We start from the raw sequence: 24521 nt of genomic DNA, 5'->3' as shown, positions 1-24521 counted from the left end.
AGGACCACACGAGCCTGAGCTAGCTAAGTGGGACTCTGACACAGCAAAACTGGCCCAGAATCGTGAAGGCAGGAGTCTGAGATGCGAGGACGGGTCCGGCGCACGCCCATGCTCACTGCCTCCCTGAGGACAGCAAACGCCCCTGGCTGGGACCCCGGCTAACACTCAGCGTCCAAACCCCCAGCGCTGCCTACGGCAAGGAAGGACAGAGCTCAGCACGGAGGGACTGCAGACAGGAGACCGGGCGGGGCTTGTGTCTGCGGAGGGTCCCATGCGTCCTGGGCCACAGCTCCCGAGGTCTGACTCGGAGGAAGGTTTCCGTGGCAGGAGTCAGGCCGGTCAGGAAAAGTCCCTGTGAAAGGAAGAGAGTCTTCTGGACCCTTGGAGCCAGGGACCGCCACCTGCCCGGGAAGGAACTCCTCAGTGGGGCGTATCGGGAAGCGTACTTCTCTCGTTCCAACTGCACAGAGAACCTGGCCGAAAGGGCCATGGGAACCTCCGTTCTTTGTCGCAAACACCAAGTTCACTTCAGAGTCGCTGACTCGGCCCAGACTCTCCTGGCTCGGCCTCCACGCCCGAAGCGGAACCTGGATCCTTGAGCAAAAGCGGTTCTGGGAAAGCCAGCATCCTTCCGACCGAGAAGGTATGCTTTTAGCAGCCGTTTTGGGACCAACCACCAACTGGGTCAGCTTGCAAACGAGTCAATAACATACTGGAAGCAACCTTCTTCCATAACTGTAAATTAAATTCACTGATTTATACGAACAGAACAGACTCCTTCCCACGCGACAGCCTTCCCCAGTAAATGTGGGATTATTCTGAATAAAGGTCACTTTCTAGCATTGCACACTGAACAGCTACTCCTTCCCGAAAGGGAAGGAGAGACTCTGGAAGAAGACACACGTCAACGCAGGAGTGAAAGGCAGCTCTGCGGGACGGCCTTCCACAAGAGCAGCAAAAACGTCACAGCAGGAAGCCGCACCCGAGTCACACAAAGGCGGCCGGTTTCCCAGGAATAACGCGTTCTCGCGGATCACACCTTAGAAAAGAACCACGCCGCTGCTTCTCTGTTTAGGCAAAGCTGGTGAAGCTGCCCAGATCCACGGTCATGGATCTGTGTGTCCGTCCCTCGGCACGGCCGTCGCGGAGAGCTGCATGTGCTTTACGCGACGTCCGGAGCCATAAACTTCCCTCTCGAAGACCACGGACCAGAACTGCCCATTATCCAAAATTCCTGCTTGCAGGCTTTGGGGTTTTAGTCCAATATTTAATCCTGTTTCAAATCCTAAAACATAATCCAAGCCCAAATGCCAGGTGAGAACTACAATTTAGTTCTCCTGTAGACCTCAAGAAAGAGAAACCAAGCATTCCCGAATGTGGACCACACAGGTGTCACCTGAAACATGCCAACACCTGAGCGGTAAACAGGAAGCCGTCTTTAATAAGTCATAACCACACACCTGAACCTCTACTGTAACTGAGAAGAAGGTTTAAAGTCTCATATGAACTAGAACTTTATCGCTGGCAGGGGGCGGCGGGTGGGGAGCCTTTGAAAACACACATTTCCCTCCTTTTCTTAAATACTGCCTCCTTCCTGGGTTGCCTGCAAATACCTGTATTGGGATCTCCAGACGTCACCCTTCATTCCTCCACTCTGCTTCCTCCGGAGTGAAGCAGGGTGGGCTGTCCTCTCAGTTACGGCTGCCAGGGACTCTCCAGCTGTTCTCATGCTTAGCAAACAGCCCGAAAGGCCCCCATAAATAACTCAGAGAATACAGGCTCAGCACGGTCTGTGATACAGAGAAACACACAGATTTTCACAACGCTGCTCAGCCTGAAACCATTTGGCGGGACTTGGCACATGCTCTCTGCGAGGCGCCTTTGAACTCGGGATGCATCCCCTGTGGAATAAGTACCGTGTGGTTCGTCTGGTCCCGGTTCCCAATGTCAAAGAGCAGGCTCTCCCTTGTCCCCGAAGGGCACCAGTCCGGGGTCACAAAGTTAGCCCAAAACCTTTTCCTTGATGCTTCCAGCCCTTTCAACATCTCATTAACCCGTGAAAACACGGAGACCGGAGCCATAAGGGTGACTCCAGGCACCTCAAAAAATTTTCAAACTCTGAAAACTGTCTTCACAAAAATCTGAAAATATTCATGACTTTTTGTTGTCGCCAAGCATATCTTCCAGCAAAATGCATCAATTTCTCCACCACGTTCTTTGTCGAAATAGTTAAATACATGCATAATATGGTGATAATTTCATCATCTTCAGCAATCATCTGAGGTAAGCTGCATTCTGTTACCTCAAGGTTTATCACTGGTATTTTTTTGATGCTTTCAGCCAAGAAGTAATAAAACTTGAAATGATTGTTTTCTCCTTTTTTTGATGTAACTAATTCTATTAACTTGACAGCCTTCAATTAGAGAGACGACTGCATCAAACAATTTATTAGCCCTAAAAAAAGTTTACAGTTTCTTTTATGGAATTACTGATGTCACTGATTTTCTGCAGAAGTATCAGAAACTCCTTGGTGAGAATGTGCACCAGCTCAACCTCTGAGAAGCAGTGACATATAAATACACAAAAGACAAAAGCGTGGTCACCTATTAAATGTGAAATCCTACAGTTTTGCTAGCTATCAAGATGCAAATCAGCCTAACAGTCAAATATGACTGTGAATTCTTAAAATCAAATTATATACAGTTTCTTGGTAAAATAAATGTGTCAGTAAAATACAGTATTTTAAAATTTCTCTTCTCAGTGCTTTTGGGAGAGGTTTGTCCCCACTATTTCAACACAGGGCATGTGGTCTTTCACTAACAATAACTCACCCTGATCATGGATTAAAATAAACTAAATTAAGATACGAAAAGAAAAGTAGAAAAAAGATTATGTTTCCCAGATTCACCTTGTATGTGGAAAAAAACCAAGATGGAAACAAAAAATCCTTGAGCAACAGCTTCATCTGAAACGTAATTTGTCTCCGCTTTCCCCTTGGAAACCTACAGTACGGGCTGAGCAAGAGACAAGGACACTTCACAACATACAAAGACCTCAGCTGGGGAGCCCAAAGTGACCAAGCAACGGCAGACCCAGTTTGCTGGTGAGCAAGGATGGAAGTGCCTTCCTCCCGGCGACGGACACTGTAAGCACGTGAGCGCAGCAGAGGATGGTGGGGACCCGGACACTCCACTTTCCCCAGCCCCCAACCAAGCGCCTCTCAGGGCCTCACGAAGAAAGCCCATCCATCCTCTGGGAGAAGTCGCCGCTCAGTCGCAGGCGTCCTGCCCCGCAAACTCGGTTGTCACTCTGTCACTCTGACAAGTGACGTCTCGGCTTCCCGAGACCCCGGGGGTCTAGCATCCCGCGCTGTGCTCTGGGCTGTGCACAGAAGCTCATGACGCAGCAAGTCTGAGAAAGGTCTGTAAAACCGTCCTTCCACAGACGCACACAGGTGTGAGTACAGACACAAGCCATACGACAGACGGACGAGACAGACCACGGACACGCCTGGGAAGGTACAGCTGGACCAGAACAGCGAAGCCCGATCACCTCTGAGCTGCGGGAACCTTTCTCCTTCCTCATCCGCATCTCCCACGCGACTACAGTACACGCGACGTCCGTGGGACAAGCACGGTAAAACCACCCGTCCTCTCATACACGCTGACCCGTCCGCCTTCGTTCCCGACCCCAACACCATGGCATCACTGCTGGGCACCAGGCCCAGTGCACCAGTGAGCGGTCGGTGAAGGTGCGCCTGACCAGGGACCCGGGAACACGACCCGGCTCCAGGGGCTGCGACGGTCTCGTCCGTCCTCTGTTCGACCCCTGAATTGGTGCAGCCCCCGCTTCTCCGTGGTCGGTCTTCCCGCTCCCATGTCCTGACACCTGGGTGGGCTAGAGCTGCAGCACAGGTGCTGGGGACGTGTCAGCAGCGGCACCCCTCGGTGGCCACGGAGCTCCTCCCAGAGTCCCCCACCACGGCCCGCCTGCTGCTGCGTGGCACAGGCCACACGCCTGAGCTCCAGAAAGGTGGCCGCTGAGCCTCAGATGGCGGGAAAGTGCCAGACACGTGCGGAAGGCAACTCGCCCCGTCACGGCCATGGGTGGTTCTCAGTTTACGTGCGGACGCACCCCTGTAGGGACTGGATTGGGGGGGCACGAGCGTTCCATCACATCCTGGAGATCCGCGGATACCTGCAACAGTGTCCTGAACCTGACAGAGGATGGCGAGAACCCGGCCCCAAAGTCAGCTCCGGTGCCTTTAAAGTCTCTGCTTCCGCGGCCTTTAAGGCATCTCAGAAGGTGCGTGTAGTCGCGCCTCTTGAACGTGTTACGTTCTTTTCTCAAGAAAGCATTTACAAGCTAGTTATGCAAAATAAAAATGCGTTTTTTTATCGGAAAATTTTATACCCTGCCGTTAAGTTCCCAGACAAGTCCGCAGATGGGTACGTGACCACCCAAAAGTAAACCACGCTCCACAGATGGCAATCTTGTGAAAACCCCGGTAACGGTCACGACACGGGTTCGTTTTACAAGTTGTGCACACCGGTGACCCCAAACGCCATACGCAGACAAGAACCAAGAGGCAAGATTCCACGAGCGATCCGTCACTGGCCGGAGCAGCAGGACACGGACGGTGTCTGACCGTCCCCAGTGCCCCTTCCCCAGACCCGCACGCATTGGCCCCGCTCTTCTCACAGCCCCACCCACATTCAGGGTCGACCTCAGATGCAGAAATGCTCCAGAAGGGAGGGGAGTCAGAAGCAGTTCAGGAAGGGGAGCCCAGGGGACTCGGTCAGGGGAGCGTCCAGCACTCGGTTTTGGCTCCGGTCAGGGTCTCGGGGTGGTGGGCTCAGCCAGCATTGGGCTCCCCGCTTGGCGAGGAGTCTGCTTGAGATTCTCTCCCCTCCCCCTCCGAACCTGCTCTCACTCTAAGATAAATAAATAACATCTTTAAAAAAACAGAGCTCAGGAAAGGGAGCTGCAGTTATAGTCTGAGGTGACATTCAGGTCACCCCCAAATGACAGAGGGGGGCCACACACGTGCCAACAAGACGGCTCTGGCCAGTCGCGGCCCTCCCAGCCACCCTGTGCAGATGACCTGTCCCCACACCCAAGCAGAAAGTCAGGGGCCCCTGTGGGCAGTGGAGACAAAGCTGGCCCATCCTGGGTCAGAGCTTTGGGGGGTGGTAAGAAGCAGGTCACGAGACCCTGGGCTCTGTCCTGGGCTGGCAGGCTGCAGCCTGAGCCCCAGCTAAGGTCTCCCTCAGCAAATCTCTGCCCCAAGAACCACCTGCCGGACGGGCCAAGAGCTGGCCAGAGAGGTGTGCTGGACACACGGGGCCCGCCCTCCATGCCGCCAACGTGTCCACGGCGCCGGCCGGCCAGCGCGGGATGGGGGGCAAACAACACCCTCCCTGGAGCTGCCGGGACCCCCAAGCGCACCTTCTCACGGGCAGAGGAGCGACAAGAAGCTGCATGAAACACTGTTCATGTTGGGGCAACACTTCCCGTTTCTCATATTTCACTCCCCGTCAGAACGCACACAGACTACCACACTTTCAGAGCAAAAAGGAGTTTCCGTGGAGAAGACGTGCCCATTGATCTCAGTTACACGAGAGTTCCACAGCTTTTCCGTGTCCTGCACGGGTCAAACTGTAGCACCATTTGAAGGCTTTTGGAATCATGACAATTCATTAATACACCAGATCGTCAACGATTATTGGTGTCATTTTAAGTAAAGCTAAGACTATGTGAGCAATTTAAAGTAAATCCCAGCAAAATTCAGCCAAAATACTAAAATGCAAGCAAAACACAGCCGTACTGTACGTGTGGATAAAGCCACACGGGTCTTCAGTGGTGTCGCTGAGAACCAGTGGCACAAACGCGGTGACTTACTGGAGACGCACAGTGCATGCCCAAGAGGAGGCTCAGACGGGGCTGCTCCTGGGGGTACACAAGGACAAAGCGCAGGACACAGCCTCAGCCCAGCTGCACTAAGAGCACTCTTCTGCCTGCAGGGTTGTGTCCTAGCTCTTCCCCAAGAGGCGGGGGTGAAGCCACGTGCTCCCTGGCCGGCCCAGCTCATGGGGCCCACGCCTTCAGACAGTGGGGAGCACACAGAAGCAGGGCCCTACCCGAGAATGCATGGCCGGGGGAGCCACTTTTCTTGAAGACCTAGGATCCAGACGTGTAGGACACTTCAAGGTTAAAGCACGCACGATCTCGAATTAAAGTAAGGACTTGGGGGACAGGCCAAGGCTGTAAGAGCGCGGAGCTCCAGGCGTCCAGGGTACGCGGGACAGGAATACCCAGTGGACAGGCCAGACACATGGAGGGCGCGGGGCCGGGGACCAAGAAGGATGAGCAGGACGACCTCGCGGGGCGCAGAGAGGAGACGTGGTCCCAGCTCCGCCGAGGAAGGGACGAGCCACAGTGGCTTCAGCCGCAGGCAGGGAAGGCGAGAAAGAAAGCTCGCCGTGTGATACATGCCAAGTGACGAACTGAAAGACGTCAGAAAACCAACTAAAGCGATTCTCCTCTCTGCGGATTCTTTTAAAAAAGCAAAGATAATTCATTCCTGTGATTGGTTCATGGAGTCTTACCTACTGACAGGAGACAAGACGTCCTCTCACAATCCTACTGACCCTACAACTAACGCTGCACCACCCGGCCGTCTGGAGCCCGCTTTCCGCCGCGAGCACGGGGCTCTCCGGGGAATCATGGGGTGGCAGGCGCCCGACGGAAAGCAGCACCAACTGGACTGGGATCAGTCACAACACGACGCCCGCGACCGCATTTCCACATGGTCTTTCCAAGGGAGGAGATGCCTACGAGTCCCTAGAAGGAAAACAACTGTGGGATTTTTTTTTTACAAGGTCCAAAGGGAAAAGTTGCCCAGACCAAATACCAGGACTGCACACATGTCCCCACTAGTCCCTACCGGATGCGAAGCGCAAGGACCTGGCCTCAGACACCGGGTGAGTGACAAGGCGGGACAGGACACACAGCAGCAGGCAAGAAGGCTCACCTAGAAGGGCCTTCAGGTGGCACCGGCTTACACAGGCCTTATCTCAAAGGAACACCAGGTTCCAGCACCTTCTACTTCAATGACAGACCAATCTTGTAAAATAAACTCTAGATCTCTCCGCATATCCTGAGAGGCTGGAGGCGTGCGAGGAGCCCCTGGTTTTCACCAAGTTGTCCTCTGTGCCGTGGAACCCACGGCTCGTGCCAGTCACTTGTCAGAGTTCAACCAGGGACAAGGAATTCCCACGGGAACGGTGATTCGCCATAGACATTTTTCCCATACATATTTACTTAGTATTTGATTAAACCAAAACTAAGGAAAGGCAGATCATACACAGATAAAATCAACTGAGAACCGGAAGAAATAAGTGCTCTAAAAACGCCACAGCACGTGGACGTCCTCCGATGACACCAGCGGGACAGCGAGTCGATCCTGGATCGTCATTCCCTACTGTGAAGATCACAGCCCAGAGCGCGGGGACCGCTGTGACCACAGAGCAGCCCTCCGTGGGTCAAGCACAATCTAAGGAACAGGTTCTTGGGTCTCTTTTTATTTTGAATTAATGTGAGAAGCCCATCCACGGGACCTCAGGTTCAGCATTTAGGGCTCGGGTCTTCCAGGAACACTGCACCCCGCACGGGGTTCGCCGACGCCCCCCGGAGTCAGGACAGGCTGCAGCTACCCCAGGGACCCCGACATTCCCCACAACACGACACGAGGTGCCAACACGAGGTATGCCCATGGGGCCCCGGCCCCGAAATGTCACCTACAAAGTCCCCAACAGGTCAGAACCTCACAGTTAAGGATGGACGTCCGTGTGGGAGGTTGAGGTGGCGGTACCGGGTCCTGCAGGGCAGCCCCCCGCACCCCGGCACACTGCACGCCGAACTCGGAAGCGGAGGTCTGTCCCAATTCGAGAAGCTTGACACAACCGTGCCTGGCAGAGACCGTGCGGTTCATTGAGCCGACAGACGAAGGTAGTTCCATTTGCTCCCGAATCCCGTCGTCGGCAAGCACTGCTGCGACCCGAGCGTGAACACGTGAGAAGTCACCGGCGAGCGGAACTGTGGAGAGCGCACACCCCACCGCGGGGGCCTCCCCCTCCTCCGCGGCGCACGAGTCCTGGGCGCGCACGGGGGGGCGAGCAGCGGCCGGGGCGCTGCCGAAAGGCCTGACCCGCTGGCCGGGAGCCGGGACTTGTCCCGCGTGCTGAGGGCCGCATCCGCGCCAGCAGACGTGGCCCAGAGCCGCTCTGCAGGAGAAACGCGGCGCATCGGGTAACCCCGACTTCAGACACACGACAAGTCATTCTTAGCACAAGGGAGTCTCCAACACTACACGGGACACACAGAGACCGAAAATGTGCCATTCATGGCTTCTCCCAAACGCACATCGAACCGGTGACCTCTATTTTTACTCACCGAGTCTGGCGACTCGACTTGTTCTCTTATGCGAAACACATGATCTGAATGAATTACCTCAAAAGCAGCACAGGGCGAGTGAGACCCCCGGCCTGCAACAGGCAAATGATGCGAGAACACGTGAACATCACGCATGGAGAGAAAAATTATTTTTCACTTATATGTAACGTCATTAATTCACTGCCAAGAGGAGACTCTCCACAGCCAATAGAGGAGAAGCCCGTGATGGCAGGCGGTAACGGGACGGGGCCTCTGGGCCCCTGCGCGACTCTGAAGGCCCCATGCACGCGAGCAACGGTCCACCTGCGGGACCCGGCCGGGCTCCCTTCATCCTCCCTGGGCAGGCTGCAGAGAGGTCCTCCCTGAGCCCTGCTCGAGGCCCTCCTGAGGCGGGTGAGGGGTGGGGGGTAGCTCTGAGCACAGCGCGGATATGAAGGGGAAGGTCAGGACTTCTCAGGACTGCCAGGGAGCCAAAGAGAGCCCAGCCGCCGCTCGAGGGTGCACAGGGCACGCCCCATCCTCTCCTCCTCTCCTCTTCCCCGCTTCCTGCCCCGCCTGAACACTGCAATGGAACGAGCACTGACCCAGGACTCACGGGTTGGCTTCGACACGACTGTCGGCACAAAAGTCTCCTGAACCTCAGAAGCTTGGAACCTCGTCCGGATGTGAAGAGGAGCATCTGCAGCCTTCCGGCGCCCGGGGGAAGACGCCGGCCACGGTCTGTACGTGGTAAGGCCGCTGTTTCAAATCAGCAGGAAAAAACACTGAAATAAAATGATGCTGGAAAAATGGGATAGCAATAGCGGAAAAAATTAAAAACACCTCAGAGGGCCCGCCAAAAGTGCCACGTGGATTCATGCAACGTCGACTAAGCACACGGAATAAAGCAAACTCACTTCATTCAGCGAGAACATCCGAACATCAGGGCGGGGAATGCCTAAGTCCTGGGTAAAAACCACGATGGAAAAATGAACAGTCTCCCTTTTTAGAGCTCGGATGCCAGAAGACTTCACACAGCCCGACACAAAGTGAGAAGAAAGTAAAGTGAACAACAAGATTCATTCCCAAGATGTACCGAGTTCCTGTTAATAAGAAAAGGACAAACACCACGTTATAAAAATGGACCAAGGGCATGAACAGGTCAATCCCTCGAGAAACGCAAACGGCCAGCGATCCTGCAAACACGCTCACTCTCACGGGAGCCGGGAAGATGGAAAGTACGGCAGAAAGAACATGAAGAACATTCTCTTCCTGCCGGTAGGCGAGTGCAGGAGATTTATGATCCCTGGCACCCTTGAAGGCGTGGGCCGACGGCCGCACTCGCGAGCTGCTGGCGGACACGGGGACAATCACGGCCCGCCTGGCGGTACCCACAGAAATGTAACACATGCAAACCCCAAAGCAGCCGTCTCACGTAAGAAACGGGTCTCAGCAAACTCCCAAGCGCTCTCAACGGTCCCTGTTACCGGCAGCTACAGGCAACGCTATTTGTAGCAAAGCAACTTGAAGGTCCATTGACAGGCAAATGAATTATGATCGAACTTCACTTTCCCACGGCTCAAGAGTGAAGCAGATTCCTGTATCGACGTGGACGATTTCCAAGACATTATATAGAAAAAGCAACTTTCAGAACAGATCCAACAGGATAATCTCATCAGGTGTCCAAACAAAAACGTACAGACGCGTATCTACTGACGCATGTAAACACGCCTGAAAGGACTGAAGAGGACAAAAACCCAAGTCTCTCCAGCACACGAGGGAGGACGATCGAGGAGGACGGTTTCTTACACGCACGTTCAGACACCGTGGATTAGTTGCACTTGGCATGCATTCGTGAGAGACCTGCCGACTTTCAGGAGGAGGAGGGGAAGAATTTTAAACTCAGCAGCACGGGCCTGGCACGGTCTGGCCCAGGCCGTGTCCTTGAGGGACACGGAGCCAGGGAGGCAGCCTCGGGAGGAGGGAGATCCTGGGGAGTGTGGGGTGAGCGGTCCTAAGGCAAGAAAACCAGGTCCAGGGTCCCTGACCTTGTCCCAAAGACCTTCCTCCCCACCAAGGGCACCAGGAGGAGCAGAGACGTGAGGAGTTCATCCTGCATCCAGGGCAGAGGGACAGGCTCTCCCAGGAGGAGGCTCAAAGGGCGCTCCATTCCTGGAGTTTCTACAGCCAGTGGCCGCAATCTGGGATTCTGTCTCAGCCCTGGGACAGAAGAAAGAAGGCAAGCACAGGTGTCCTCCACGATCAGACCCACAGCCCCAGGGTCCACTGATCCCCAACACCATGACCTACCGTGTGGGGTACGTATTTGGCGTTATGTGATGCCCTGTTCCCACACTACCCTTCACCCGCCTGACTGGAAGGGGAGGGAAGGAAGGAGCAAAGAGCTCGAAGGGAAGGGGGAGACGAGCAGCAGCGGCCGGTGGGCGACAGGAAGTCCCCCCCCCCGCAGTGCCCCATCCCCACCCAGATGTGCTCTGCTCCTCACAGGTGTGCCACAGGTCTGAAAACTGCTGCAAGCACCCACAGCAAACCCCGCCGTCCCCCTTCAAATTGGATCTCAAAGTTCGAAGGAAAAAATCTTTAATTCAAGATTGGGGGAGAAGGAAGGAAATAAGGAAGGCAGGCAGGTAGGTAGGTTGGTTATTTAATCCTGACCTAGAATGGAAAAGAAATGTTCAGTGCCCAGGCTACTGAGAAGGTACGAGACTCTAAGGTCGGCCACGGTGGCCGCTCCTAAGGCAGCTCTGCAAAAGCAATTTTATCTATTCGTAACGAACTTGCAAGCATGATGCCCTTTTATAACTGGGTTTCGAAACAGTATCAAGAATTTGTTTCTATGCCGTGTGTGGAGGCTTATCGCCATGGAAACTGCAGGCACTCTGCAGAGAACCTAACCAGAACCTTCCTGTTCAGAGTTCCCAAAATCTGCTGTCAGAACTTCGCAATTCCTTTAACACCTAAACTTCAGGAACCCTGCAAGTCATCTCTTGGTGACACACTGAACTGCTCCCTGAGGCTCTCACCGATAACTTCACCACCCGTGAAGGAGGTTCACGATAAAAACGACTCCTAAGCGTTTACGCCTTGTTTCCAAGTGCCGACCCCTCCTACCACACTGCGTCATTTTTGAAAACACGGTACCTGACGTTTGCTTTAAGTGGAAATGTTCAAGCCACCCCACTACTATCGGTTTCTAATCTGAGGCCAAAACCGTCTGCAGAAGTCCTATGCCATGAACTGTGTCATCAATGTTTCAAAAACCAGCAATATCATAAACGAGTCTTATATCAAAGGAACTACGGTAACTAGAAGGGACGACTGGAAACGACCATCGTTTCAGTATCACAGCGCTCTGCAGGTGTCCAATCCAATTAACGAACTATGCCCACGCACTCACGCGCCCAACAGCCACATCTCGTGACCCGGGAGGAAGCTGACGGCCCTGGGCCCGTGTCGAGAGCCAGATTCGGGCACACGTCAGCTCCTGGGAGGAGGGCCGACCCCCCAGAGGGCACCACTCGGTGATCCCTTTAGATGGGGCATCTGAGGAACTGGTGAGGTCACAGACGGTGCTGGAAGTAAGTATTCTGCAGTCAGAAGAAAGACCACAAGACTCGGATGGGGCACACTTTTACAAGACCGGAAGCCCAAATGCCTTACTAATCTCGGAAAATACTCGTCTCAAATCAACATCAATGTCTCCCTTTGTAAATACAACAGGAGGGGAGGCATCCGGCAAACGGGAAGGACTGCCCTCACTTCCCGCAGAACCAGGTAGGACACCAGGAAGGAAACTGTGACCTTTTGACCTTCATCCGGAGAAGACCATGCCTCACTTTTTAATTCTAGTAAAATACAGATCTTAAAAAAAAAAAAAAAAACCCCACACAGATCAAAAACGGCAGTCTGTCTGAAGACCCAAAGGCTTATGCAAATCGGGTATGCAAATCCTGATGCTATCAGCAGCCCACAAAGGTCTCACCAAGAAGTGGCCTCAGATTAGGTCCAGCACATGGGATATTAAAGAACATCAAAAAGAAGAGAAAAAACTAAACTTATAAATGAAACATTAAGATTCTGTGCCAGAGATGGGCACACAAAACAATTACCAAATGAAGGCCAAGTGCTTGGAGAAGGAGAGGCTAACGCACTGAATAATTCAGTGTGCCCACCGCGCTCAGACCGCCGGGAAGGCTGAACGGGAGAACCCACGGCCCACGGGCAGGCTCCCCACCACGGGCTCTGGGCCGTCCTCTTCCCGGGCCTTCCAGACAACCGTGGCTCCCTGGTGGAACCGTGGGGGAACGGGAGGGCCCTCCCTGTCCCGGGCCACACGGGTGAGCAGTGTTTTGACGAGTCGCCACTTGCACGCACAGGAGGGCCCCGGGAAGGGCCGGGCCGAGGGCGCCGTGCCCACCAACTGCGCTGACTGGCAACTGCTGGGGACACAAGGCAGGGAGGTGGGAACCACATGGTGACCTCAGTCCCTGCTTCCTGAGATGCCGGGTCTAGGGGAGCATGGGCTGTGTGTCCTCCAGCACTGGGGATGGGACAGGCCCAGCCTGCTTCTGCTCCCCTGCACACGAGCGATTCCCGGGAGTCCTGAGAGACACAAAGTCCTAAGTCCTGATCCCAAGTCTGGCACTGGCCGGGAAGTAGCCCCAGAAGCAGCCAACTCCTGCCGTGCCAAGAGGCCACTGTGCTGGGCCATGTGCACAGGATTCCAAACCTCAAGGCACAGGACAGTATGAGTACCCACTCTCGTCCAAGCCTCCACTGTCCGTCCAGACCACCATCATGGGTCACGGGCCTCTTGAAGCCGGCAAGCACACGCTCCCCCCATGGGGGACGGATCTCAGCGAGGCTTGCTGCAACCCCAAGGTGCCCCAGCTCCGTCCCAGGGCATCTGCCAGCCACGGCTGGAGTCGTGCAGGCCATGGGGCAGGCGGGCTGAACGAGGCAAAACCTTACCCTCAATGAGATCACAAGAGCAGCAGGCGCGGGAGGTGAAGAGGACAAGCGGTCCGGGAAGGTCCCAGTACGGAGCGGGAGTGACGCTCGTGGGCTCCAGGCTGACCCAGCAGGGAGTACAGGACTGGCCACGGGGGCAGAGGGGGGTTTCCCAGGTCCAGGGCACACTCAGGCCACACAGAGGGCACGTGGGGGTTCTGGAAGAGGCATGTAGGATGCAGTGAAGGTGCAACAAAGGACCGTGGTCCAAGAAGGCCAGCACAAGGAACCGCCTGCCGCCACTCACTACCTGATGGGTGGCCCGCCTCCAACAAAACCTGGAAACCGTGTGAAGAAGGGGACGCGGTGACAGGTGCCACATCACCGTCTCAGAGGATAAGCAACTGGCAGGTGTGCAGACGCAGCAGGGATGCCTGGCACGTGTCTAGGACGGCCCTGAGACAGGCAACATCTTCAGGGCGATGCCACGCCAGCAGGTGCTGCCCCCACTGACTGGGTGAGCCCCTCCTACACAGCTGACCTGGAACTACCTTAGCCCAGTTAGCAAATGCTGATTGTCCAGAAGCAAAACCAGTTCAGCCTGCTCTGCAGACACTCCCAGACTGGACACGATCCAGGCCTCCCCCACCGACCCCCTGCGGACACTCCCAGACCGGGCACGACCCACGGGAACTCCCGTGGACGCTCGCAGGCCGGGCACAACCCACGCCTCCCTGTGGACCCCCTGTGGATGCTTCCAGACCTGGTGAGACCCAGGCCTCCCCGTGGACCACCACCCACAGGGCCCAGGTGGAAGAAGCGGACGGACTTCTATCCCGTCGATGCACAGAATCCACAAAGAGGGCCCCTTCCACTTCACATCAGGAGGAACAAGCTCAAGTCGGAAGCGGAGAAGATCAAGAGCCCTTCTTTGTGACAAGATGGCAAAGAGGACACTGAAACCCAGGACGGTGCCAGAAACCATGGCCAGCATCATACCTACAGCAGAGCAAGAAAAAGTGCGTCCAGCAGGACAAGGACTGAAACAACAGAATTCAGGACGTGAACCAAAGGCAGAGGAGGTGGAAAAGCGGTTACACATCAGCTAAGACTCTCGACAGACCCAGCGCATCCGTGTTTATTAGAATGCGGGGACGCAGCTCATTCTGCCCGGAGAGGACACCCCTGAGTGCCCGCCCCAAGCAGGCTCCCGCGTGACAGACACCCGGCCTCCACACCACTCCACCCTCAGAGCCAGCCTCCAGGAAGAACCGGGGATGCAGAACCCCGCACAGGGTCCAGGCCACCTTGTGCCTCGAGTGACAGGGCAGCATAGGGACCCTCTCCAAGGCTGGAAACCGGACGCTGAGGCCCTGGCTCGGGTCAAGAGCCGACAAGAGCTGTGCCCACAGGACGCAGACCACAGGCCAGGCACCCGAGGAGTGCAGCGAGGACAGCCCGAGCAGGGACATCGCGGCCCCCCACGGCCACTGGGGGACTGGACGCTTGTGGATCTCCACAGTGAACAGCACGCTGCCCCTCTATGCAAAGGTGACTCGCGACCGGCATCTGCCCACCGGGCTGCCCTCCGCAGCACACGCCGACTGCTTCTGGCAAACCAGAATAATTCCTATGACCCCGTCCCTGCCCTGATGAAACCGGGACAGACTCCCTTCTGACTCTAAAATGCTGCGATCCCGTCTCGTGCCAGAAAGTAAAAGGAGAGAGATCGAACTGAGTGCGTGAACGAAGCCGGCTGGGGCCTGGCGCACGATTCCGCGTATGGAGCCCGTATGTGTGTCTCGGTGAAAGGAAGAAAACCCCAGCATCTCGTCTCCAGAGTCTGACGCCATTCATGCTGCAGTAAATTCGCTCTGGAGGTCAGGGGCCCCGTCATTCTGCTCAAGCGGACATCAGCCTGCAGGCCACGCACAGACACCCACGCCGGAAAAATCAAAATACCAGCAAACGTACTCTCGTCGTAACTCAGCGTCCTCCAGTAATTTGGAGCGCGTAACGGGGTGCTGGCTGCCGCGGGGGCAGGCGCCCTCGTGGGTGGACGTGTCACCAGCGCCGATGCACGCGGGTCCCGGCCACTAAGACGCGGGCTGAGACCACAGGGCGCTCTGCTTCCGGCGGCCAAGTACACCTGAGCCGCTTTTCCGAAGACCTGCGCTGCGTGTTCCCACCAGACAGGACGTGACGAGGAGGGTTTCCAGCTCCACCTCGGTTCTCTGACACCAACGACGAGAGCTGCCTCTGCTCCATGGAGCTGGAACGGCCGGGCGCTCCAGGACGCTCTTCCGGAACCCGCAACAGCCCGGCTCTGCCATCATCTCCAGCTCCAGGGAGAAGGGACGACCCGGCATTGCTGGGAACAGGGCCCGGCACCCGCCACGCGGCAGAGCGCATCCCACGTTTCCGGCCTGGCATCTGACACCCCCCGCGGGGCGTGCCCCCGGGCCCTCCCGACTGGGCATCGGCCCGTGTGGACATTTATTTGGTTCTGCTGATGGCGACCCCCAGGTCGCCGGAGCGGCAGAGAACCTAGACAAGGCAAGCCGGAGTGACCTGCCCGCAGCTCAGGAGCCGGACCGGAGGAGTCCTGTCACCAGTTCCACGGGCTCACCCAGGACAGAGGGCGCCGACCAGCAAGGCCCCTACTCAGAAGGACCACCTGCTGTAGCCCTGTCCGGCAAGGCTGTGGTGCTAGGATGGAAGCGTCCCCAGACGTACTGGCTGTCCCTTCCCCCCATACCTGTCACCCGTCTGCACCTGGGGCTCCCATCCACCCTCCTTTCTCCCTTTTCTTATCCACACCCCCACCCCGGACACGCCGGCTCACGCTCAGCCCCTGGTTGGGGCCAATGCCACAGTCCCTCCCGCTCACTCTGTCCGCGTGGTGGCCAGAAAACGCAGGGTCTGCAACGCGGGTCCCAGCTCCGCCGCTCAGGACACGCATCTCGAGCGGATCTGGTCAGAAGCGCAGTGACTCCTTCTGCTCTGCACTGAAGCAGACCCTGAAACAAGCGACCATCGGAGCTCCCCGTCTCGGCAGGCCCAGCTGCCCCGGGCCAGCACCGGTTAGCTAGGTTCTCCCGGAACCCCGGGACAACGGGCGGACGGCTGAGAACGTGTTCTCTCTGAGCCGTCCTGATGACCATCTGAGAAGCAGAAAGAACAGCCGCTGGACCTCCGCGGCCCTGCCCCAGCACGGCAGGCCTCCTCCCCCGCCCCAGCAGCACCGCGGCCACCCCCCGCACAGTCTCGGGGCGTGCGTGCAGGAGAGACGGGGCATCCTCCTTCCGTAAGATGGAAAGGATAGAGCCGCAATGCACGAGGCTGTTGGCCTGCGGGGTCGGGGGGCGACAATCAGAGCAAGCCAGGCAACCGGGGCTTCTGGAAGAAAATCCTGTTCTTCTTTCAATTGTCTTTCCATTCTCTGATGATACTGTTCAGTTCTGGAAACGCTCTCCTTAATTCTCCAAACTGCGTATCATACTGTGGCCCTTGTTCTAAGACCCCGTTCCTCTCTCCGTGCAGCAGGGTCTGACACTTTAGTGGGCTGGAAGCAAGGATTTGCGATCTCACAGGACTTCATCTAGAACTCGTGGTTTTGCCATCCGTCCAGCTGCACTGAGTATGTGAAGACGTACAGAGAGGCAGGCTCCCCAGAACGTGGGCTGGTGTGACAGCAGTGTGGAGAACACCAAGTGGTCCAAACCGAGGCAGTCACGTAAGTCTTTGCAGAAACTATACTCAAATGGTGGGAATGGGGGTCCTTGGCATTTTGCCCAAAGGCAGGAAGACACACCGTGATGGCCCCAGATAAGGGAGGCCACCCAAAGGTGCTCCTCACGATGGCTCGGGTTGTGAACCAGCCTGTCCAAGACACGCTCAGCAGCGGTCCCTCATTCTGGAACTGCCCACGAGCTCTCTGGGCAGAACCCACTTGGGTTTACTGTTAAGCACTCCTTCGTCTCCACTGTGACCTCGGAGTGCCGGACTCTGCTTTGTGTTTGGAAACGCTCATTTTATAAACCTGAACTGCATCCCCTCTCAACACTTCTCTCTTCCCTAACTGAAAGGTTTCCTTTTTTCGTGAGCTCCAAAAGTTGCCCCTTCTCTGCCAGGGCTACGTCACTGTCTCAGCAGAGGGCTGAGATCCAGCTCAGGAAAACATCCGATACTTGATTTTTATTCACAGGTTGCTCCTCTACCATATTTGGTCAGTAAGGAGGGCTGCCGGGACTCAGTTTTCTGTGGAAATAAAGGGAATGTGACAAAGCTTTTCAAACAAGCACATGGCTTTCATGGGGCGGGGGGAGGGGGGCTCTTTTAATTAATCTGATAATGTAAAGTTTCTACACGGCCAAAAGCAGCATTCAAATCCATTCCTGGTTGTCAAAAAAATCTCTGGGTAAAATTATGGCACAATGGGGACTTGCTGCGAAGGGTCACGAAGACAGAATTGTAATGTCAACGTTGCTTCCACCAGAAGCCACATTCATCTTGTGTGACCTACTGTGTGTGGCTCTGATCTCACACTCCACATATTTCCTCTAACAATTTTGGCCGGCCACCCCACCGAAGTTCTGTAAGAATGTTAAATTGCCTGTATGGGTAAGACGTAATTCCTCTTTTAGGAGTAGTAAAGGCACACTGCAGATCAAGAAATGGGATTCAAAATACTCATTTGCTTTTCCAAAGTCTTCAGCCAAACCCCAAGAACGGTAGTGTCTGTGGGGATTACGTGGACTGTAACACATGTCTCACTCTTCAAAGAACACCCATGAAGCTGTGGTTTACTGCCCACACTGGACCACTGAGGGCCTGCTGTGCTTGCCAAGTCTGTAGTCTTTGGAGGAAAGAGTCTGCTCCTCAGAGCCACAAAAGGTACCCATGTAGACCCACAATGTCCTTCAACACTTTATGCCACTGTCATGACCTAAATTTCCGTTTCTGGTCTCTCAAGGAGCTACAACATTCTGTTGATTCTACTGTCAACTTGTTGAACTAGGACATGAACACATGAACTTGTTACAGAAACATCGGATACATCAGGTTTCTCAAAAAAAAAAAAAAAAAAGATCACATATAGAAAATACATATAATGTCATTAGGAGGGAAACAATAATCTCAAAGTTTAATGAATCTGAGATGAAAAAAAGTGAATTCCAATGTATAGTGAAAATCACTCAATCTTTCCAACATTTTCAAAGTACTACTGAATTAGATTATTAATCATTTGACCAACGTCACCACAGATGAGGGAAAGGCTCAAGAGCTTTTTTAAATATTAAAAATATCTGTCTTCAAAAAAAAAGACTTAGTTCTAACCTAGTATTATCCAACGCACTCCAAAAACAGTCATAGTGCTATTGGCATATCATCAGTAAAATCCATAATTTTCAAAACTTTTAAAAGAGAAAAACCAAGAATTAATCTTCAAAAAAATGCCAACCAAAGGTTGCAGCTGGGTGGCCCGGGTTTTACGATGACTCGGAGAAGGAGCGGTGGTTTGTTTTCAGAGAGGAGCGTGTTCTGCTCCTCCCCACAGGTTAGTAGTAAGAAATGAAACGGGAACAAGGGTCAGTGTGCACTGTGTCACCTGCTCATCTTGGACGGATCCTTACGAGGTATATGCAGGGGTCAGCACGGGCTTCTCTACAGGACTCGAGAAACAACTCTCTTCACACTTTTACTGACTCAGTACCTCTGAGCAGAACACACTCTCATATGACACACAGATAAACCTATAATAAACCCTGTGCCAGAGAATGGGCTAGCCCCCTCAGAAGGAAAAAAGGACGCAGATTTTGCTCTGGAGGAATGCACGCATGTCGTTTTCTTCACTACCAATCGTAAAGAGCCCTCCGGAAGCTCCTGGGTTTCTACACCACGGGCCTTTCAGGTAAAAGCACCATCCACGAGCCAGTTTCCAGGGAGAAGAGAAAAACACTCCCAGTGATGCAGAGAAAGTTACAAGTTCTGTCACTGGAACAACCCTTTCTACTAAAAAGAATTACCCAAAACAAAAAATAATTAAAATATCAAAACGTTTAAGATGTCTAAAAAGTAGGAAAATGACAAAAACAAAGTCAGCAAAGCATCTTTAAATATTTACATAGCCGCTGTTTAGAAAGTCATCTGTTCCAGTGAGCCGTCTCTAAACCCACAGGGTTACCTGAACCCGAGGAGATTAATTAGAAGTGCACACCGATTGGAAGTTACTCCTTTACTCGGCTGTCTGGTGCAAAGGAGAAGAGCAGAGGCAGGGGGGTGTGTGTGTGCGCGTGTGTGCACCTGCGTGTGCCACCTGGGGAGGGAACAGGCTCTGGGACTGCGGAGAAAGAGAAGGGCACGCCTTGGACGTGTCCCATCACCCGTTCTTTGCTCAGAAATGACTGATGTCCCAGAGAAACCATGAATTCAACAGCCCAAAGTTGTTAATTAATGCAAACACATCCGGGCAAATTAGCGAGAAAGGAGCCTGAAGTGGAGCTGACAGGCACCTGTGCTGCACCCACCAGCCTGAGCTCGAAGTATGTACTGGCTGCCTGACGCCTGCGGCTGGGCCACCCGGCTGCAGGGTCTACCTGGGTCTGGGAAACCAGACCCCCAGGGTGCAGGGCTGAGCCTGGGCCTGGGTTATGTGGGCACTACCCAGACAAAAGGCCACCCCCCTGCCAGTCTGCTGGGCCTGGGCCGCCCAGGCTGAGGGCTACCGGGTCAGAGGGCCACCAGGGCCCCTCTGTAGGCACGGGTTCCCTGGGCACTGTTCAGGGATACTTTGGGAAGGGCTAAGGGCGCACAGAGCTACCTGGACCTGTGTTCCCTGGATGTGGGGCTCCCGGGGCTGGGATCCCCGGGCTCTGGGACAGATGGACATGGACCTCCTGGGCGAGGGGCTCCCGAGCCCGGGCTACCTGGGCACCGGTCACCCAGGTACGGAGCTCCCCGGGCCCTCACTCTCTGAGCCCAGGCGCACGCGCTCACCTGCCACAGGGTCCGCCGCCCCGTCCTCTCCGCTCTCGTCCGCAGCCTCGTCGGCCAGGCCCGAGCCCGGGGAGTCAGCGGCGGCCCCGCAAGCTGAGCCCGGGCTGCTGGGCTGCGAGGCCGAGTCGCCCTCGCTGAGCGAGCCGCAGCGCGCACGGGGCGCGCGCTCCCCGGGGCCGTGGCGGTCTCGGCGCGCGCGGCGGTGCACCCGCGAGTGCAGGACCATCTGGTGGTACGTGCGGAAGATCTTGCCGCACTCGAAGCACTCGGACGACTTGCCGTGGCCCGCGGGGGCGGCGGCGCGGCGACTGGGGCGGGCGGCCGGCCTGGGGTCCAGGGGCCCGGGCAGGGGGTCCCCGGGCACGCCCGCGCGCTTGCGCGGGGGCCCCTGTGCGCCCGGCTCCGGCTCGCGCTTGCGCTTCTCCTGGCTCACCAGGATGTACTCGCGCCGCTCCTTGTCGAAGGCCACGTCCCCGGCCAGCGCCTCGTCCCACGCCCCGTACTTGAGGTATTCGGCGGGCTCGGCCACCTTGCCCCGGGTGGCCAGCTGCCAGGCCTGGTAGCTGTTGACCGGGTCTAGCTCGGCCACGCGCCGCCCCGCCTGCCCGCGGGCAGGCGCCCCGGCCAGCGCAGGCCGCAGGTTGAGGCACCGAAGGAAGAGCTGCTGGGAGTCCGGGGCGCCGCCCTGCACCGCGCCCTCCCCGGCCAGGGCCCGCGAGCGGCCGGCTTCCACCCTGCGGTGGATGGCGTTGTGCGCGTTCAAGCTGTCCAGGTTTGTAAACAGGTTCCCGCACTTGGTGCAGACTTCGTAGAGGGACAGGCCAGCCACGATCATCTCCTCCTGCACCACGTTGTTGATGGTGGCGATGGGGTCCGGCTCGCTCCTGGGTTTGTTCTTGCTCCCGGTCTTGGGCCCGTGCGCCTTCATGTGGTTCTTGAGGAACCACGGCTCCTTGAATCTCCGGCCACAGATGTGGCAGCCGTGGTCAAAGGAGCCCCTGTGCTTCTTCATGTGCGCTTTCAGGAACCAGGTCTGGCTGAAGGCCTGGCCGCACACCTCGCAGGGGAACTCCCCGGCGGGCAGCTCAGGCTTGCCGTTCTCCACGCAGGCCTCGGCCCCGCTGGGCACCTGGGCGGTGATGTGGTCCTTCTCGATGTGGCTCAGCAGGGACTCCTCCCGCAGCGCCACGTAGCTGCACAGCCGGCACCGGAAGGGCTTGTGGGCCTGGTGCACATGCTGCTCCAGGTCCTTCTTGCGCTCAAACTTGCACTTGCAGAAGGAGCACTGGGCGGCCGCCTTGCCCTCGTCCGGGGCGCAGGCGGCCCCCTCAGCCTCCTTCTTGCTGCTGCGCAGCAGGATCTTGCTGTCGTCCACCGGGGCGGCCCCGTTGAGGATCTTGTTGCAGGCGGAGGTGCTCTTGGTGGGGCTGGTGCAGCCGTCCAGGCCCTCGGACACGCGTAGCTCCCCAGCCTCGGGCTCGCGGCCCTGGATCAGGGAGCCCGTGCGGTGGCTGCGGATGTGGATCTTGAGGTTGCCCTTCTGGGAAGCCCTGTGGTCACAGTAGGGACACTTGTAGGGCTTCTCCCCCGTGTGCTTGCGCATGTGCTGGGATAGGGAGCTCTGGAAGGGGAAGCTCTTGCCACAGATGCAGCAGCTATGGCTGAGGGCCTTGTCTCCATCCATCTCGGGGCTCCTGCTGGCACCAGTGGGGCTCGGGCCCCTTCTCAGCTCCACCTCGGCCTCACGGGTGCGATCCATCTCCGGGACTAGGGCTCCCCAGCCAGGGCAGGCACAGCGTTCTGTCACACAGGCCGGACCTTGTCTTATCTTTCCATTTTCAGATGAGGCTTCTGCTTCCCAGCTGCACAGACGCACCTGCCAGGACAACCTGCATGTCCTACCTGGAAGCCGTGGCAGGCAGCGGAGAGCACCTAGAACAGAAAAGACATGAGAGATCTTAGGAACAAGGTTGCCCGTGCCCATGGGGACCCGGCAACATCCACAGAGTGACGGGCCCGCTCCTGAAAAGGAGCCAGCCAGTCCCAGTCAAAGGAGACACCAACAAAAATCCAAGTGCGTGTACCAGCAGCTGCTTTCCTCTGAAAGAGCGATAATTAAACAATTATTGATAACCGTATGCTAAATCGTTAAAATAAATCACCTTATGTGATCATATGCTAGAGTCATTCTTCTCAGAAAGGTACCACATCTGTAGGGAGACCCTGAGGAGATGAGGTTGTGGCAGCGTGAGCAGCACAGACCACAGAGGGCGGGTGTGAATGAGGAGCACGGGGAAGGGACCAGGGAGAGGGAGGCAAGGGACACAGAGACACAGCCCGTGCCCAGGACATGTGAGCCCCAGAGGCAGTTGGCAAACGTACTGCCGTGTGTAGCTGTTGGGGAAACAAAGCTTCAGGAAAGAGGCAGATGCACCCCGAGCTCGTGCAAAGTCTGTGGCTGGAACCCACTGCTCAGGACCGGATGCCCAGCACGGGGGCCCCTGCTGACACCGCCTGCCGGCGCCCAGGGCCACCTAACCACCACCTCTTAGAAGAGCCCCGACCCTCCCGCCACCACCCATCCCCGTCCCATCCTTTTGCTCCTGCAACACCACCCCAGCCCAACCCCCAAAGGGCACCGAGGCTCCGGCTGGAGGGTCCCAGGGCAGAACAGCCTCTAGACCCCGGGTGTCATGCAGTGACCCCCAACCCTTCTGCACAGGTCACACACCCACGGTGCCTTTCCAGGGAGGCTGGTATGCCTCTCCCTGGTGACAGCAGGTGTCACAATGCACCGTCACTGTCACGTTCATGCCCATCCCACCTTCCAGAGAATGAGGGGCGGGCCCTGTCAGAGCCACTCCTCCAGGTGGCTGGCTGCTTCTGGCACCCTGTGCACAGGCAAATACAAACCAGACAAGGAGGTGCCCAGCGCCAAGCCTGGCACAGGCAATCACCCACACGTCAGGAAAGCCGACGACAATGCCTGGAAGCCGCCACAGAGGCCCAAAACGCCACACACCGAAAAGCAATTATCGGCCATAAAAACAGGAATTTCCATCGGCTTGTGATAAGCAGAATAAGCAAAACAGTGAGCCAATGAGAAAGCATGGGAGAGAGGGCATCTTCCAGAACAGCATTCTGATGGGTCAGAAAGGGAGGCAATGCGGCACCATAGCTCCCCTAGGACACGGTCTACTGAGCTTTCTTACCTCTGAGCGTTAGTAACTGAGACAGGATTGTGAGGGTCTTCCTGGGGTCGGGGGGGAGGGAGGGGAGGACTTCAGACTTGCACCGAGAGGCACCCAGATAGGCAGATTTTCTTTAAAAATAGCCCTGACATATATAAAGGAAACCATGTTTTTTTACAAACTCCAACCTCACACACATTAAGAACCTGTACTATAAAATTTATAAAACATGAAAAAGCTATAGGTTTCTGGGTTTGAAGCAGTGTACTAATACACATTTTCTGCTCCCAAATGAAAGGTTCCCTCCCAAAAGACCCTGGTGGCAACTCCTGGTCTGCCCTGGGTTGTGCAGCCCAACACGCCTTCGCCAGAGGAGACACAGAGAAGAGCGCGGACAACAGGACTGGGAAGTGAACAACGCAGGAGATCCTGCCCTCCAGGAGGGGTTCGGAGGCAGGGGTGCAGAAGCCATCTGTGACAGACGCCCTCTGGACAGACAACACACCTGCTTCCTCCAAACGCCTCCTCCCGCAGACCAATAGAAGAAATCTTGTTTCGTAGAAATCTTATTTAAAATTACAAATTTTGGGGGCGCCAGGGTGGCTCAGTGGGTTAAAGCCTCTGCCTTCGACTCAGGTCATGATCTCAGGGTCCTGGGATCGAGCCCCACATCGGGCTCTCTGCTCAGCGGGGAGCCTGCTTCCCTCCTCTCTCTCTGCCTGTCTCTCTGCCTACTTGTGATTTCTGTCAAATAAATAAATAAATTCTTTATAAAAAAAAAAATTACAAATTTTGGAACACCTTTTGATAAAGCCCCACGGTCGTGGGGTTACGGGGCACCAGAAGAAACCAATACGATAAGAGCAGCCGAGTCTGGAAACAGGCCGAAAGCAGAGCTGCGCAGGTAATCCTTCCTCTAGAGGCTAA

General features: G+C 55.9%; 1 protein-coding gene across 4 annotated transcripts in view; it reads right to left on the bottom strand.

The window, feature by feature from the left end:
• Positions 1-24521, bottom strand: part of ZNF516 (zinc finger protein 516) — a 114029-nt gene that overhangs the window by 41546 nt on the left and 47962 nt on the right. For all 4 annotated transcript variants that reach the window (XM_032872210.1, XM_032872209.1, XM_032872211.1 and 1 more), the window contains exon 2: positions 20404-22335. In XM_032872210.1, the coding sequence (XP_032728101.1) occupies positions 20404-22162 (1759 nt within the window). In that variant the 5' untranslated portion in view covers positions 22163-22335. The remainder of the gene's footprint in view (positions 1-20403; positions 22336-24521) is intronic.

The sequence above is a fragment of the Lontra canadensis genome, unplaced genomic scaffold (assembly GCF_010015895.1).
Source record: "Lontra canadensis isolate GAN:19392208 unplaced genomic scaffold, GSC_riverotter_1.0 scaffold44, whole genome shotgun sequence".
In the NCBI taxonomy this organism is placed as follows: Eukaryota; Metazoa; Chordata; class Mammalia; order Carnivora; family Mustelidae; genus Lontra; species Lontra canadensis.
This window is presented reverse-complemented; position numbering and strand designations above follow the sequence as displayed.